Consider the following 16,618-nt stretch of genomic DNA (forward strand, 5'->3'; position numbering starts at 1 on the left):
TATGGTGACCAAAACTGGTTGCAGTATTCGAGGCGTGGTCGTACTAGGTTTTATAAAGCGATACTAATACGTTGCGTGATCTTGATTCTATGCCTCTGTTTGTACAGACCAGGATTGTGTTAGCTTTTTTGGCTACTGTTGCACACTTCTGGCTCATAGTCAAGTGATCATCCACTAGGACTCCAAGGTCCCACTCACTGTTACTGTTTTGAGCCAGGTCTCACCTACTTATGTACTTATACATTTGATTTTTCCTGCCTAAATGTAAAACTTTGCTTTTCTGTAGTTTGTAGTTTCCTGGGTCTGTTTTTTTTTTTTTTTTTTTTTCCTTTCTTGAAGATGGGAACCACATCAGCCCTTTTCTAATCCTCAGGTACCTCCAGTGCTCCAGGATTTTTTTGAAAGATATGGTGCAATGGTTCTGAGATAACATTTGGGTTTGATTATTTGTGCTTTGAGGCCAGCTCTGGATTAATTTGTTTCTTTGTCTGTCCGTCTTCAGGCATCTTTCTCCAAGGAGGAAATGAAAGTCCAAAAAATCTAGAAGATTCTAAGTTGCCTACTTCTGACATAGGGTGTGTCTTCAAGCCCCGTTACCTCCTGTGCTGCCCTATAGTGAACGTATTCCATTTGGTTTATGAAGATATTTCTATACTATTGTGCTCAGAACTTGATGTGCTTCCTTAAACAGCAAACACTCTCCATTTCTTTTTCTTGTGGCCAACAGACTCTAACAGCATTAACACCTTAAATCCAGTAAAGGTCTCATTGCTTCACTTGCAGAGGATTTCTTAAATGAAGCAAAGATCATAAAGTTTGACTGGACTGCAATATTTCCATGGAAGAATGGGGAATGAATATACAATATGCTATACTCTGTTTAATTGTACCAGGGATTTCTTGTAGAAATCTCATGAATATTTCTGCCGATCAGCATTTCTCCAATTTTTCAAGTCGTTGGAAAATGTTGCTTGAAAATGGTTGCAATTTCATGGGATATGGAGGACACCAAGTGAAGGAATACAACTATAAATGATTAGAAATAGATTTCCTTATGATGAGCTCCATTCATTAGTTGCCTTTACTTACAAAATTACCCACAATTTAATTCAGGCCACATCACACAGATCTTGGTATAATGCACATAACTGCACAAATCTGAAATCTGTATCTAAGGGTAATCAGTGACTGAGTCTTTTGATATGAAACTGCTAGCAATGCATGAACTGGTAAGACTTAAACACTAAGTTCTGTTTCATCATATAAAGGGTTAATGTAATAAAGCCTGCTATCTCTGCCCCCCATCTCCTCTTGGGTTCCTTCCACAGAATGTCTGTTGGCTAAAACCTAGAAGGAAAAAAAGAGAAAATGCACATTAATGCAATTCCTGAAAACTAATTTGGACTTTGAACAGAAAAGAGCTCTTGTAAGGTATGATAAATTCATACTATCAGTCCAGTATTTATAGTTGACAAAGTAAAGGTAGTCCTTGACTTACAATAAGTCCTTAGTGACCATTTGAACTTACGAAGGATCCTAAAATGTTACTTGTGACCTGGCTTCAAAGTTCTGACATCACACATCCCTGCAGTCACATGACCACATTTCGGGGGCTCAGCAACCGGTCTGCATTAATGGCTGGTTTACTTCTGATTTCCAATAAAAAATTGCCCCATAGCGAACAGATGGTTTACTTAATAACCACCATGTCTACTTAATAACCATTGCATTTGCTTTACCATGCTATATTCACTTAACCATCACTGTGTTCGTTAATGACTATTATGATAAAGGTTAGAAAATCAGGTCAGGTGGCCCCTTTATGGCCAGCATGATTTACAGCTGAATGCCAGGTTCAGTTATGGTCATAATTCAAGGACTACCTGTAATGCTTAGTCTGTTCATTTGCTGTGCACATAATGTCATTTCTGCATTAAGAAAACTTGAACTTTATATTTAAACACATTTTATAAAAGTATAATATACAAGCAAAGTTGCTTGGATGACATAAAATCTCTTTTATTTTTACAGAAGTGTAGTCTAGGTAATAAACAACCAAATATGCTAAGATATAATACTTTTTAGAGGTTTTTTTGTTTGTTTGTTTCAAACCAGATTAGGATTACAATGGGGTAATGGGTAACTTCCCCCCAAACCCCACCCCATGTAATCAATTCTCACTTATTAGCTAATTGTAAGGGACTACTACTTGTAAGGGACTACTTAGGCCATCAAGTCCAACCACCTAATCAGTGCAGGAATCCAGATTTAAGAATTCCAAAAAAATGGCTGTTTTGCCTTGTTCAAACGCATCAGTGACATGGAACCTACCACTATATGGGCAATTTGTTCCATTGACAAACTTCTTTGATATCAATCAATATCTACCTTCCTATAACTTCAGCCCATTATTTAATGACCTGCACTCTAAGAATAATTTTTCACCTACTTCTATATCACATTTTTCAGGTATTTGAAGAGTTCTAGCATATCAACCCAATCTTCTGAAGCCTAAAGATGTCCTTCAATGTTCGCAGACAGATTAATTTATAGTTTCCTGATCTCTCTTCTTTGAACTTGTGTCAGTTTGTCTGAATCCTTAATATGTACTGCCCAAAATTAAGTGGAATTATTATTTCTTGTGATATAGACAGTGCTATTGATACTACTTAGCCTTTTTTTCCCAGTCACATCACACTATTGACTCACATTTAAATTACATTTCCATTTTCTAAGGTATTAACTACCCTGCCCAATCTTGTGTCATCTGCAAATCTGTAAAGCATTCCCTCCACATAGAAGCTATTAATATATAACATACAGAGTTCAAGGCCAAATGCTGTGGCAGTCCATTTAAGATCTCCCTTCTAATTTAATGTTGATAAATATTCTTTGAGCAGTTTTGATCCAAGTATGTGTTTATATCATTGTTATGCCATCCATCCCACACTTAACTAACTTGCTAATTGGAATGCCATGGTTGTCCTTTGTCAAATGCTTTGTTGAAATCAAGATATATTATGCTCACAGCATTTAACAATCTACCAAGGAAGTTACCTGATCAATGCATGAGATAAGATTAGCTTTGGAAGCCTTGCTCTGGAGAAATACATAGCCTGACATCTAATATTTAATACCTTGTTTCAAGTTGTTTACAGCTCAATCTTTTTATACTGTGGAACTGGCAGACTGCTTTTGAGTAATGTGTCCTCATTTTTCCTTTTTCTGAAGATTGAGACAGCATTCATCATTTCTCCAGGATTTCTCTCAAATAGCAATTGCACTTAGACTTATATACCACTTCATAGTGCTTTACAGCCCTCTCTAAACGGTTTACAGAGTCAGCATATTGCCCTCAACAATCTGGGTCCTCATTTTACCGAACTTGGAAGAATGGAAGGCTGAGTCAACCTTGAGCCGGTGAGACTCTTGAATGCATTTGGGTCAATATAAAAGGGGAAATAGATGAATTTTTGCTAGTCAGCTAACTCAGGTACGTAGGAAGCATATGTCAATAGAACACAGTCAAACTAGAGTCTTGGACTTTAAGAGAGCTAATTTAAATAAACTTAGAGAGGGCTTGGGAGGGATTCCATGGATGAGAATCCTCAAGGGGAAAACAAGAAGCTTGGGAAATTTTTTAAAAATAACCCAGTCTAGCACAATACCAACAAAGAAGAAAAATAATAGCTCTCAAAAGAAACCAGCATGGCTGCATAAAGAACTCTCTGATAAATTGAAAGATAAGAGGGACAAGTATAAAAAGTGGAAAGAGGGGCACATAACTAAAGCAGAATATTAGCAAATAGTCTGAGCCTGCAAAGATGAGGTGAGGAAAGCTAAGGCTCAAAATGAACTAAGGCTTGTGACCAAAGTCAAAAATAACAAAAAAGCAAACAGTCCAACTTATCAAAAACAGTACCATAAAAAAATAGATTAGAAACACAAGTTAAGATAGGCAAGAAAATGGTAGGTGAGCACCTATCCACCCTAGACAAATTCAAATCACCAGGACCAGATGGATTACACCCCAAGATTCTCAAGGAACTGGCAGATGTGATCTCAGAACCACTGAACCATATTTTTCAAAGATCCTGGAACACTGGGGAACTACCAGAGGACTGAAAAAGAGCTGATGTAGTTCCCCTCTTCAAAACAAATAAAAAAATAGATCCAGGAAACTACAGACCCATCAGCCTGACCTCAATATCTGGGAAGATTCTGGAAAAGATAATCAAACAAGAATCAGTGAACACATAGAGGCAAACAAAGTCATTACTAAAAGCCAACATGGGTTTGTTAAAAAACAGATCATGCTAGACACATCTTACCGCATTCTTTGACCCAGTTACAAAATTAGAGGACTAGAGGAATGCTGTGGATATAATTTTTTTGGACTTCGGTAAGGCATTTGATAAAGTTCGTATAGGGTTTCCTGCCTGAGGGGGGGTTGGGCTAGATGACCTCCAAGCTCCCTTCCAACTTTATTATATATTATTAAATGCAAGAGTGAAACATTTCTAGCAGACTGAAACTGCCGGCAGCCGGGAGTCAGCAGAAGTAGCCTGCAGTGCTGCATTCTAACCACTGTGCCACCACAGCTTATAAAACATAAATGTTTGGTAGATCACCTGCATGGTTTTTCAGTACCCTGGTATGAAGTTTATCTGACACTGAAGATTTAAACTTATTCAAAGTAACATATTCATTGAGCATGTTTCTATCAAACTTAAGCTTCCATCTTGCCATTTCATCCTGCTCTTCAGAATTGCTCGTTGGAACTCACATCATTTTGTCAGAAGGTGAATAGTTCTATTTTTTCTTTATTATTCATTAATGTTTTGCAACTTCATAGCATTTTGATCTGGCTTTTATTTTGAACACATCTGAAGAAGTCCTTTTTGTTGTTCTTAGCATCCTTGGCCAGCCTTAACTTGTTGTCTTGGGACACAGGAAGAAGGGCCACACCTATAACCAGTGCTTTTTTTCTTAAAAAGAAAAAAAGGTGCCGGAATTCACACATATCATACAACCCACCTTGCCTACCCTACAAGGTTCCATCCAAAAAAGGTGCCGGAACTCCGTTCTGAGCATTCTATGAGAAAAAAAAGCCCTGCCTATAACATCAATGCTAGTGGGAAGTGGGGCTTGCTTTCTTGTATATAAAATGAGAGCAAACCCCACTCTCCCTTCTAGCACTGATGATGTTACCTAGTTTAGTAATGAAATGTCTGCAAGAAAACAACCAATCTCAGAGAAGCTCAGTTCAACCCTGAGCTATAAATATTCTCTTCTATTATTAAAATCAATTTTCTTAAAATAAAAAAATGCAATCCCTTTAAATCTTGATCGTGATCCCTTACAATCAAGAACTCCACTGTGATGGTTTCTTTCCCTTTAGATTATTACTATTTCAATTTCCAGACTATGTCTACACTATTAGTAGTATCATTGGTTTAATGAAAGTGGAGTCATTTGATCCTATTCTAAGGGATTAATGAAAGGGAAGTGATCACTTGCAAAAGCATATATTCAAACACTCCTGTTTTATGGCATGCCTCTTCATGGGAGAGCTGCAATATTTCTTCTTCATCAGGTTGAAATCAAGATTAGAAACTTTAATTTACTCTTAAATAATAGTGCCAATCTATATCTCATAAACTAAAATGTTAATTCTTATTATTGTTATTTAGTAACTGAATAACAAGTAGGCTTTAGATCAATAGCAGGCTTGGTATCAGATTTATGATGTAAAACAATATACAGATTTTTTTCTATTTTTAATTTCACATCTTTGATGGATGGATAGCATTAGGGATTAAATATATTAAAACTCTATATCTCTGGAAACAATTATGTCAGTTAGAAAGCTATGGGATTTAATATTTAATTTTAAAAAGAGGTTTTGCCCTTTTCCCATGCCAAATTGATTTTATGGGGAAATCCAGCTTTAAAAATTGGGGAAAACATGGTAATATAAAAATATTGCATGGAAGCATGGATATTGACTAACTGATAAATGATGAAGATGAATTTTTAGCATACTGCTCCATCACTGGAGTTTTTTAAGAGGAGATTGGACAGCCACTTGTCTGGAATGATATAGGATCTCCTGCTTGACCAGGGAGTTGGACTAGAAGATCACCAAGGATCCTCCCAACTCCGTTACTATCTTATTCCATGTAAAACATAAATATCATCTATTAGATATCGCCCAATGACAATATTTACAGTTGCAACATTTGTTAACAATATTGTTTGGACCAACCCTTTTCAGCTTTGGAGATATTGAGATACTAGAACAATTTGTTAAAACCCATTATTAATTTGTATAGATTTGTTATCAATAAATCAGTTTGATATGCAGATGTTAAGATATGAGTAGAGTTAAGAATCCTAATATCTAGATAAGAATATCTTGTCTAGAATATCTTAACTTCCATAGCAAGAGTGTCAATTGATCTCAATTTATGATTTATATAACAAAAATTGGATTCTGTTCCATTTGTATAGAAAAGGACTGTCAAAAGAGCATTTTTGGGGGGAGATGAAATGAGGATAATGTTTTTTTAAAACACATTTTTTACAACTTACCAAGTTTAGGGAAAAAGTAGTAGACTCTATACATATGATTGTCAAAGAAAAGCTAAATTTCTCAGAGGATAATCCTCTTGAACTATCTATCTACTATATGGAACAAACACATAAGTAGATTCTCTGTGCCCTTACTATGCCAAAAGATCATAGTATTGGAGCATTAGAAACATAAATATATGGCTACTTTCACTCAATGGATTGAAGACCTGATTGCACTTGTCATCTATGAGAAGATTGCCTATAGATGTGGATTTTGTATGGACAGGTATAATGAAATATGGGATTCATTTATACAGAATATACAGAAGGTTAAAAATAGCTTTATAAATGTATCAGAAATGTACATGTCTTGACCAATATTTGCATTAGATAAGTATATATAGAATTGTAACTCTTTATCATTACAATGACGTATTCTTTTTGTTGTATTTTCCACTTTTTGTTATACTGTAGTACCTTTTAATATGTTTTGTATCACTATCATTCTGCTCTTTTCTCTATCCTTTTTTATTAATTAAATAGCAATAATAAATACTAACTTCAGAAGCTTTTTGCCTTAAACAATAGTTTAAAAATATTTTAAAATTGCAATTCTGGGAGGGAGTTGGGCCCAGGAACAACTAGATAATTTCGGCACCCTATTCCAAGAAGAAATTTCGTATTAGATGCCCTTATCCCATTCCTGGGGACGACAGAGAATGAGATGGCTGGATGGAGTCACTGAAGCAGTAGGTGTGAATTTAAATGGACTCCAGAAGATGGTAGAGGACAGGAAGACCTGGAGGAACATTGTCCATGGGGTCGCAACGGGTCGGACACGACTTCGCAATTAACAACAACAATCCCATTCCTACAGGTAAGGGCCTCTGAGGCTTTATTACTTTGAAATAGGATGCTTATCAAGGTGTATTGGGTGGACTGGCATGGATCGATTGGGAATGTATTCCAGACTTTGCACTTGTATACTGCATATGTTTATACTCCCAATGATTTCAGTGCCAGAGGGAAACTGTCAGAGTAAAATAAATTTGGTAAAATGTTAATCACCCACATTTAGCTTTGCCAGTGCAAATGCAGCAGGATAATGTGTGTGGGGGTTTTTTGTTTGGTTTTGAGCTCTGGAAGTCCCTGTCACATTGGTGGACATGCATTATTCATACATATATAAATAAACAGAAAACTGAGCCCTTACACTTGGGTTACATGGTGTGTCAAACATGGGATTATCAAATCCTTCCTCAGTCGTACCAAAATCTTCTTGATCCCTTCTTCGGTTCCACAAAGAGGAAAGATGCAGAGAGGAAAGAGATCTGTGAAAATAGAAATGACAGAGCATAAACAAAGACGTTTGCATTTGATTTCTTAATAAGAGTCACTGAAGTCCACTGAATTTAATAAACTATCAGAACTTAAAATCTGTGTACCATCAGTGAAAACTGGCCAAAAAGAGAAGCCATCCTAATACCAGCAGTCTTTATAGCAGATGTGTGAGCTAACTTTATAATAATATACAAGAAAATTAAAATAAACTCTCAAAGTACACATTGGTATTACAGGACATTTATGGTGCACAAGAATTGATGTTACTGTGATCTAAATTCTAATAAATGCTGTATTTAGGCTGGATTAATAAGAACATATATTAGAGTATGTAAAGATACTGAGCATCTTAGTAACAGGTTTCCAAGACACAGTGAAATTGACATCTGAGAGACATAGCTGATTTGATAGTATAAAGTGGCATACTCATATAGCAGGGGCCAATCCTAACATTAGGCATAGTGGCACAATAATCTCAGAGTGCAGAACATGAGAGTTAGGCTCCATCCATTATATTGTCTACTTTATGACCATAACTGTTTGCAAGATGGCCTATCTTCGATTCTGGCTGCTGCATCCCCTGGGAAATGGCATGTTTTGAGTAGCTGCCATAAAACAATGTCACCTAATGGGACCCTGTAGGTATGTCTTTTTGTCACACACAACATGTCTTTTGAAACAGATAAAGTTGGCTTTTGAAATCCTTTTTTTGCCTCCAATTACTTTGCTAGACTATTGGAGGAACCCATCTGGAAAATGATTTTGGAATATGAACATGCTGTGACATGGCCTTGGTTTTGTTGAATGGGGGTATGTTTCTATGATGTTTATGCTGTTTGATTATTTTGTTTTGTGTTTTTAATTCTATGTTAACCACTCAATTTCCCTTGAGTGGCCATATATACATTGCCTAAACTAACGAACAAATTTATCTAGCTTGCCATCTCCAATGCTGTGGAATATGCAGACCTATCAGTATCAACTTCTAGATAACTTCTAGAATTGGAATTTCCATATTGTTCTCTACCCAATGAAATAGAATTGGGCTGTCCCAATTCTATCATGGCTATCTATAAAGCAGTCAATGGAAACATTGCAGATTGATTGATTGATTGATTGATACACATACTTTTTGCAATAAATCACACAAGTAAACACAGAGAACAAGTGACAAAGCTTGGAACAAGGTTAAGCAGAACATATTTTTAACCTTGATTCACAAAGCAATTTAATACCTCAGAAGGAACTCATGCACAGTATCTAGCTTTTACCAACCCCAAACACTTCTATTATATCCTTGCACCTTCACCCAGAAGGAAATATATAGATGCTTTGCCCTCAATGCTATTGACCAGAAGATTCAATAATATCTCCTATCCAGATTACATGTGTGAATAGATGAGTTCTATCTATCATTCTTGGATGACAGAGTTAATCATTCTTCTAATCACAAATTACCAGCCCTTATCTCAACAGTCAATTGGGTGTTTCTTATTAAATAACCAAGATCATAAAGCAAGAAAGTAAGAAGACAATACAGTGAGAAGACACTAGTGCAGCTCCTAGCGTGTATAAGCCTTTTTTATCCCAGGTATTTTAATGTTGCTTTTTTATTTACTTTGGTCTGTGACTAAAGTATTTCCTCCTTCTCCTCCTCCTCCTCCACCTCCTCCTCATCATCACCATCACCATCACCATCACCATCATCATCAAATATGTTAGTCATTAAACACCTGGGCAAATGAAAATTCACAAGTGCCAGACAAAATAGTCCACCAATGTGACAGTATAATTAAGAAGGTTGACTCTTTGATTGTTAACTTCTTCTGGGGGGGTGGAGGGCATGGCCAGAAGTCCTCAGAAAATCATGTTTGATGGTGATATAAGAAGCTGAACTCCTTTTATTCCCTATAGCTACATAAAATCGCTGTTATTCCTTTTAAGATGACCTGGGTCACCCTGCAAGGTGCATAACAAATTTGATCCCATCTTTAAACTCTCATTATAAGCTTGTACGGCTGTTCAGGAAGATGCTCCTGGCTGTCGCTGCATTCAAGAAAGGAGCTTTCTCCCACATATTTCAAATCCACTTGTGATGGATTAGCACAGCCCTCATATTTATAACAGGCACTACATGAAACAGATGTAATCAAAACCATCTGTTTGTAATGGTTCCATTTCAAATGGGATTCTGAAATTTGGCTCTAGGAAGAGCTGCTCTCTTGAAATTCCTATACATATATCAACTCCCCATGTCTTGCTGGGACATTTCCTCTTAATATATGAAGGAAAAAAGCAAATGACTTTCTGACATGTCCTTCTGGTAGCAGAGGGAGCTACAAATCATACCCGTGCATATCTTGCAGAATTTAATTTTTTTGTTCTGAGCTGTGGAAAGTATTCCAAGGAGGCTCATCTCCAGAGTCGTAAGATTGCTTATGGGCATCCAGATTATTTGCTCAAAGCTTTCCTCTTTAGGAAGGCATTTTTCCCCAGGAGCGGTTTGATTTGAAGATGTTATCTGCTTTCCCTCCCTGCTCTTGTTAGATATTCTTTTTCAGTGTTATATTGGCCTTTGTTTTTAGACTATGGCTCAAATCATTTGGTCTAAGGTATTTTAATTTTGTACTGACGTAAATGCTGTTGGCCACTTTGAATGCTGTGTATGCATTAGAAAGGCAGGAGACAAATTATCATATTATTAAATAAAACAAAGTGTTAAACACATTGGCTTCTTTTTATGTATCTGTTATTATACTGAATCATATTTTCATGCAATTTGATCCTGACAGTCTCGGGGGGGGGGGGTTAAAAAAAAGCACCATGAATCACTCCCCCCCTCCAATTTCCACTTTTCATGGAGGCTATTGTTGTTTTCTTAGTGTGCCTGCCAATTGGGGGATGGGGATGAGGAGAAGCAACATCTCTGTTGCCTAGGCAACCAGGCCAATGTTCCCTTGGCTCTCCAAATGTGCGCCCCCCCCCATGAAAATAATGGTGTGCCAAGCCATGGAATTTCAGTGCAGATGTTATTACTTCTCACATTATACCAGGAAGTTAGAGGTGCTAGCTCTTAGTCTGTGTGTAGTTACATTGTGGATTTTTCTTGTAGGCTTCTATTTTGTTCTGGAATGAGCTACGGAGCTAGAAGTTTGTCTGGGAAGAGGAATCGTGTTCCCAAAGGATGGCAGAGTGTCAGAGCTTACAGTATTTATACACAGAGCATCGCTCCTGATTAACATTGAGAAGGTGTTATTTTTCCTCCACTGGTTGAGTCCAGTATTTCTCATCCTTGACAGCTTTAAGATATGTGGACTGATGCCCAGAATTCCTCAACTGTCATTCCATTTGGGGAATTCTGGGAGTTGATGTCCACAGATTTAAAGCTGCCAAGATTAAGAAACACTGACTTAGACTGAACAAAAGTACTCCCAAAGAATAAATGTCGTATCCAGTGCCTTTGAGATATATGATCCTGGGCTTAACTGGGAAAAGATATTTCAGTCTTGAAGCTTTCCTCTTTCTAAGAAGGATGAATTGGTCAAAATGTTGACTGGTGGGTCTGGAATTCTATCCGTCTCAGTTCTCTTTCTATCAGCAAGCAAAGATATTTTTATTCAGACAGGCCCTTTGGCAAATGAGCTGCTTTGACTGCTGAGCCAGCTGAGAAGGAATGTTTTTCCTTTTGATCTCACTTTTCTTGTTACTAACAGCTGTTGGGAGCTCTATTTTGGGGAGGGAAGGGTTTTGTTTATAAAAAATTAATGTACTGAATTTATAAATTATAATTTTGTTTTAAAATTAAACAAAAGCCAACCAAGTGAATAGAAATGTCATTTTATATAGCAACATTATGTGATGCTTATAGCATATCTTCTTTTATATGTCTTCTGTATTAATATTGTAAGTATGCAATTTAAACTCATGTCAAAGGTTTTCCTTCATTCCAGTAGATCACGTTATTCAGTTCTCTTGAACCTTTTACCTCCAGATGTTTTGGTATTGTTTGTCTCTAGCCAGGATGTCTTTTGATTGGGAACTGTAAAAAGCTAAGGCCCCAGTTTGTCTGAAAGTCACCTAGTTAGAGAAGACTGAAAATTGGTCCATTCTCATTATCATCTCACTCCACTCTAACATCTACATGAAATTGCAAGGTGAGATCTTTGGACACCATCAGTACATCAATGATACTCAACTTCAGGGCTTTTTTTCTCATAGAACACTCAGAATGGAGTTCCGGTACTTTTTTTGGATGAAACTTTGTAGGGTAGGCAAGGCGGGTTGTATGACATGTGTGAGTTCCGGCACTTTTTTTTTTTAGAAAAAAAGCACTGCTCAACTTTATACAATATCCCTATCCCAGATGCAGTGTGGCTGTTACTGCTATTACCCAGTGCCTGGAGGCAGTGGGGGGGGGGTATGGGTGGGGTAACCAACAGGCTTCACGTGAACCCTGATAAGATTGAGTGACTATGGGTATGTGGAACCTTGGGACCAGGCAATTTAACATCTCTAGTTCTTGCACTTCCCCAGGCTGATACCATATACAACCTGAGAGTGGCAGTTGAGATTAGGAGAATCTTTGCACAATTTCACATTGTGCACCAGTTGCACCCGTTCCTGGATTGTGACGTCACTCATGCCCTGGTGATCTTGTGCTTGGACTACTATAATGTACTATACATGAGGCTAACCTTGAAGAATATTCGGAAGCTTCAGCTGGCACAAAATACATCAGCACAAACAGTTTTAGATGTCCCAAGTAACTCTGTTGTGCTAGCTGCACTGGCTGCTGGTTTGCTTCTGGATCCAATTTAAGGCGTGGGTTATCATCTTTAAAGCCCTTCATGGCATGGGTCAAGGCTCTCACGTCTCCCACCAATGGGATTGGCCTGCCCCACCTGTGATGGCAGAAGCAGCATGCTGCAGATTCCATCAGCTAAGGAATTACAGGTGATGAAGCCCAAGAAAAGAGCCTTTTCTACTATGGCTCTTGCCCTTTGGAACATCATTCCCCGAAAAGTGAGATCCACCTCCATCCTCTTGGCCTTTGATAAGCGCCAAAAACCTTGGCTGTGCCAGCTGGCTTAGGGTATCCCATTCTTAAGGTGGCTAGTTGTTTAATAAGATAAAATCCCACCTTATACACTGATTCTTATTTAACTTATTGTTAATGTTAACTTTCAATTTTAAGACTTGATAATGTTAACTTCCAATTTTAAGACCTGATATTGTAATGTTTTTATTTTCATTTTGTATATTGCTTTTATGATATTGTAAGTCATCCAGAGTCACTTGATAGTGAGATGGGTGGCATACTAAATAAACAAACAAACAAACAAGCAAATGTTAATGGACAGTACTCAGGTCTGGTTTTCTCTCTAACAATCATGTTCTGTATTCAGGGTTTTTAAACATAGGAAAAAAATATACTTATTTATCCACACTATAATTACCCAAGAAAACATACTACAGCATGCCATGTATCTATTACCTTAATGCATCATTTTTATAAAGAAAATGAGTAATTCCCAGAAAGAGCAGGACAAGAAGGATTCCTATGACAATCCCAGTAATCATAGTGCCAAGATGGCTGCTGATTCCTTGAGCACTCCAGTTGCTGCCAGTGGCTACTTGTAGGTTGGCTGTCACAATGCCAAAGAATTTTCCTGGAAAATGAGCAAATGTTAGATGTCAGTGTAATTGCAGGAAGTAATCAAAATTCTGTTAGGTAGGACATAGCTTCTTCCATCATGCTTCTCTAGCTGATTTCCTCATTGCAGAAAGCATTGTGTTCACCAGCAAGTAACAATTATCCTCAAAGAGGACAAATGAAAGCAGCAACCGACCTCTTCATCTTTCGCTGTTTCCATTTTTTTACTGCTGCTATGCACGTTCCCCAGCTTTGGAAAAAAAAAGAAACACTGTGGGATTGTTAACCCATGCACAACACAATCCTGTGTTTATTCAGAAGTAATGTCAGTTGTGGCCAATAGTTTTGGAAAGTATATACGTCTATGTAGTGTATAAAATACAAAATTATAAAAGCCAATGAATGTACTACAATATAACAGCTTATAAATTAAAACAGTAGAAATAATATTATACATAATAAGACCTTTTTGAAAATCTTAGGAGAGATTCAGGAAGGGACCACAGTGGTAGAGCATATATTTGGCAAGAGAAAGGACTCAAATTCAGATTCTGGTATCTCCTGCTGAATGAATGAAGTAACAAATAATAGAACAGATCTTGATCTAGGACAGGGGTTCTCAACCTTGGCAACTTTAAGACTTGTGGACTTCAACTCCCAGAATTCCTCAGCCAGCTTTTTTCAATTCTGGGAGTTGAAGTCCACAAGTCTTAAAGTTGCCAAGGTTGAGAACCCCTGATCTAGGACTTTGAAAACCTCCTTTCATTCAGAGCAAGCAATATTGGACTGAATGGTTAAAAAAAAGTCTGACTTGGAATAAGGCATAGTCCTTTAGGGATCCGTGGTGTGTTGGGGATTGGGACGGGCAAGGGGTGGGTGAGAGCAGGAACTCCATTTGCACAAGTGGCATGAACAAGTGTGAAACCATCCCCTCCCACCACCCCCGCTGCCAGTCCACGGAATTGAAAGGTTGGGGACTGTTGATTTAGAAGATACTGTACATGCACACTGTTATTGCTGTTGTCATTATTGGTTATAGTGATAATTGTAAGTATTATATGTCACTATTCTGATCGTTGTACATATCAAAATGATGCATGATATTTTGTTTTTTAAAAAAATACAGCATTCCAGAGAGGACTGTAATTAAACCACAAAATGCTACAACAAGATAAAAGCATTTTCACACGCATACAGGGAATCACTTGTTTAAAGCTTGTTACCAAAACAGCTAAATTATTCCTAGCAGTACATTAATGAAAGCCTGACAGGGCAAATGGAAATAATACTTAGTGAATCTTCCAATGTCTTAATGTTTTATGAATGGCTTCTAGCACATTTAGCTTTGCATATCCAGAGCCAGAGAATTTCTCTCTCTTTCTCTACCTATTTATCTATATATACTCGACTCGTATGCTTGTCACAAAGCAGACACTGAGGAAGCTATTGGATGAGGCACTTTGGTTATCTAGACATTAATGCCTATTCTAACAATCAATGGTTCTTTATGGTTTTGGACAGATAATTTTCCTGTGTCTGGTAACACGATCCTTTAATTATCATTGCAAGGACATTTGGCATGAAAAGTAATTCTTCCATGCCCTTTATTCAAGGGAGACTCTTGTACAGGCAAGGTAGACTGCTTTCTCTCTGGAGCTGGACCTCTAGAAAAAGGACACACCACAGCAGTACAATAGAAAGAGTTACCATGGTCTGTTATATCCTTCAGGATGTCATTAGCCAGCTGTTCAGCATGAGTGCCAGCATAGGGTCCTGTTTTATTGTCAATTAGCACAATCTGGATGATTGAGTCTAAGCCACGTGGCACAATTCTCAAGGGAGTCTGCAATTTTTTCATCTTGGACATGGCCATCTGAATACCTTTATTTCTGGGCTTTGCAGAAGAAAAAGAGAGAGAAATATATCTACTTTAGCCAGTCAGACATGCTAAGCAACATTTCTAGAAATAATAAGAAATTTTTAATTTTAGGCTAGTCATGACAATGACCAATTAACTATCTTTTTTTGACTAGATAAAAATTCATTCAAGTCTTTTCCTAACAGTAAGCCCTGGAATGTGTTTATCCAATGGTCCAGCTCTAATTTATTGATTTAATATTATTTTCACTGGCATCCCAACTACCTTTACACTGATTGGCCACTGGATACTGCCTGATTGTTTTGGAAAGCTATTTCATTAAAAAATAAAATTAAACTAAAACTGGAGTGGCCAAATCAAAATTACAGTCACCTCCCTAGTCTCTTTATTTCTTAATTTCCTCCCATCCCCTCTGGACATCCAAAGAATAAAATAGACATGCATAAGAGATATGTGGCTAGAGCTAGTCCATTGTTGGTCTACACTAGTTTCCCATCTTTCTGTAGGAGTTTAGAAGGAAGAGTTAATCAACTGATAGATTAATTAACAGATTAACTCTTTTGTCTGATTCTGCCTAACACAAAGAGCCATGTAACCCATGGAAAAACCTGGTCAGCAATGGTGGTTAAGCAGTTACATTTTAATTGCAATTCGATAAATAGTCCGGATTCAGATGAAAATCTAAATTTCACAATCTCATTTAGTATTTTAGCAGATATTTTGACATGGATACCACAGTTATCCTCTCTAGGTCACATCCTTTTTGGCTCCAATGAATGTTTTATTAAGAGTTATATCTAGAACTTATCTAAATAAGCTATTCAGAATGATAACAATATAACTGCTGTGCCAGCAGCACAGTGGCAAGATGATTTCACTCTAGGGCAACAGTTTAATGATCTATATACATTTCACTTTTGGGCAAAACGAAAATGATAAAAGACTGCATTTTTCTTGATTTTTCTCTTAAAGAAAAAAGTGACCAGAGAAGAAACCACAATCTTTTGTCTCTTCTCTTTCAGCATACAGTACAGATAATTATGGAACAAATAATTATGAAAGGGCCATAATTCAATGGCAGAGCACATACCTGCCTGCTAAAAGTCTCAGGTTCAGTCATGGGCAGCTTCCATTAAAAGTTACAGTGAGCAAAGAGCTAAGTCCATCCA

The 16,618-nt window shown here is 37.3% G+C and overlaps 1 protein-coding gene across 1 annotated transcript in view; it reads right to left on the minus strand.

Moving 5' to 3' along the window:
- Nucleotides 1-323: 323 nt before the first annotated feature.
- Nucleotides 324-16,618, minus strand: part of AMN (amnion associated transmembrane protein) — a 102,229-nt gene continuing 85,934 nt past the window's right edge. The window contains exons 9-12 of the mRNA XM_039364842.1: nt 15,278-15,464; nt 13,412-13,586; nt 7,790-7,907; nt 324-1,347 (exon numbers count right to left, since the gene is read on the minus strand). Coding sequence (XP_039220776.1) covers nt 1,237-1,347; nt 7,790-7,907; nt 13,412-13,586; nt 15,278-15,464 — 591 coding nt within the window. The 3' untranslated portion in view covers nt 324-1,236. The remainder of the gene's footprint in view (nt 1,348-7,789; nt 7,908-13,411; nt 13,587-15,277; nt 15,465-16,618) is intronic.

This window comes from Crotalus tigris, unplaced genomic scaffold (genome assembly GCF_016545835.1).
Source record: "Crotalus tigris isolate CLP2741 ecotype Arizona unplaced genomic scaffold, ASM1654583v1 scf7180000019856.1557650, whole genome shotgun sequence".
Taxonomy (NCBI): Eukaryota; Metazoa; Chordata; class Lepidosauria; order Squamata; family Viperidae; genus Crotalus; species Crotalus tigris.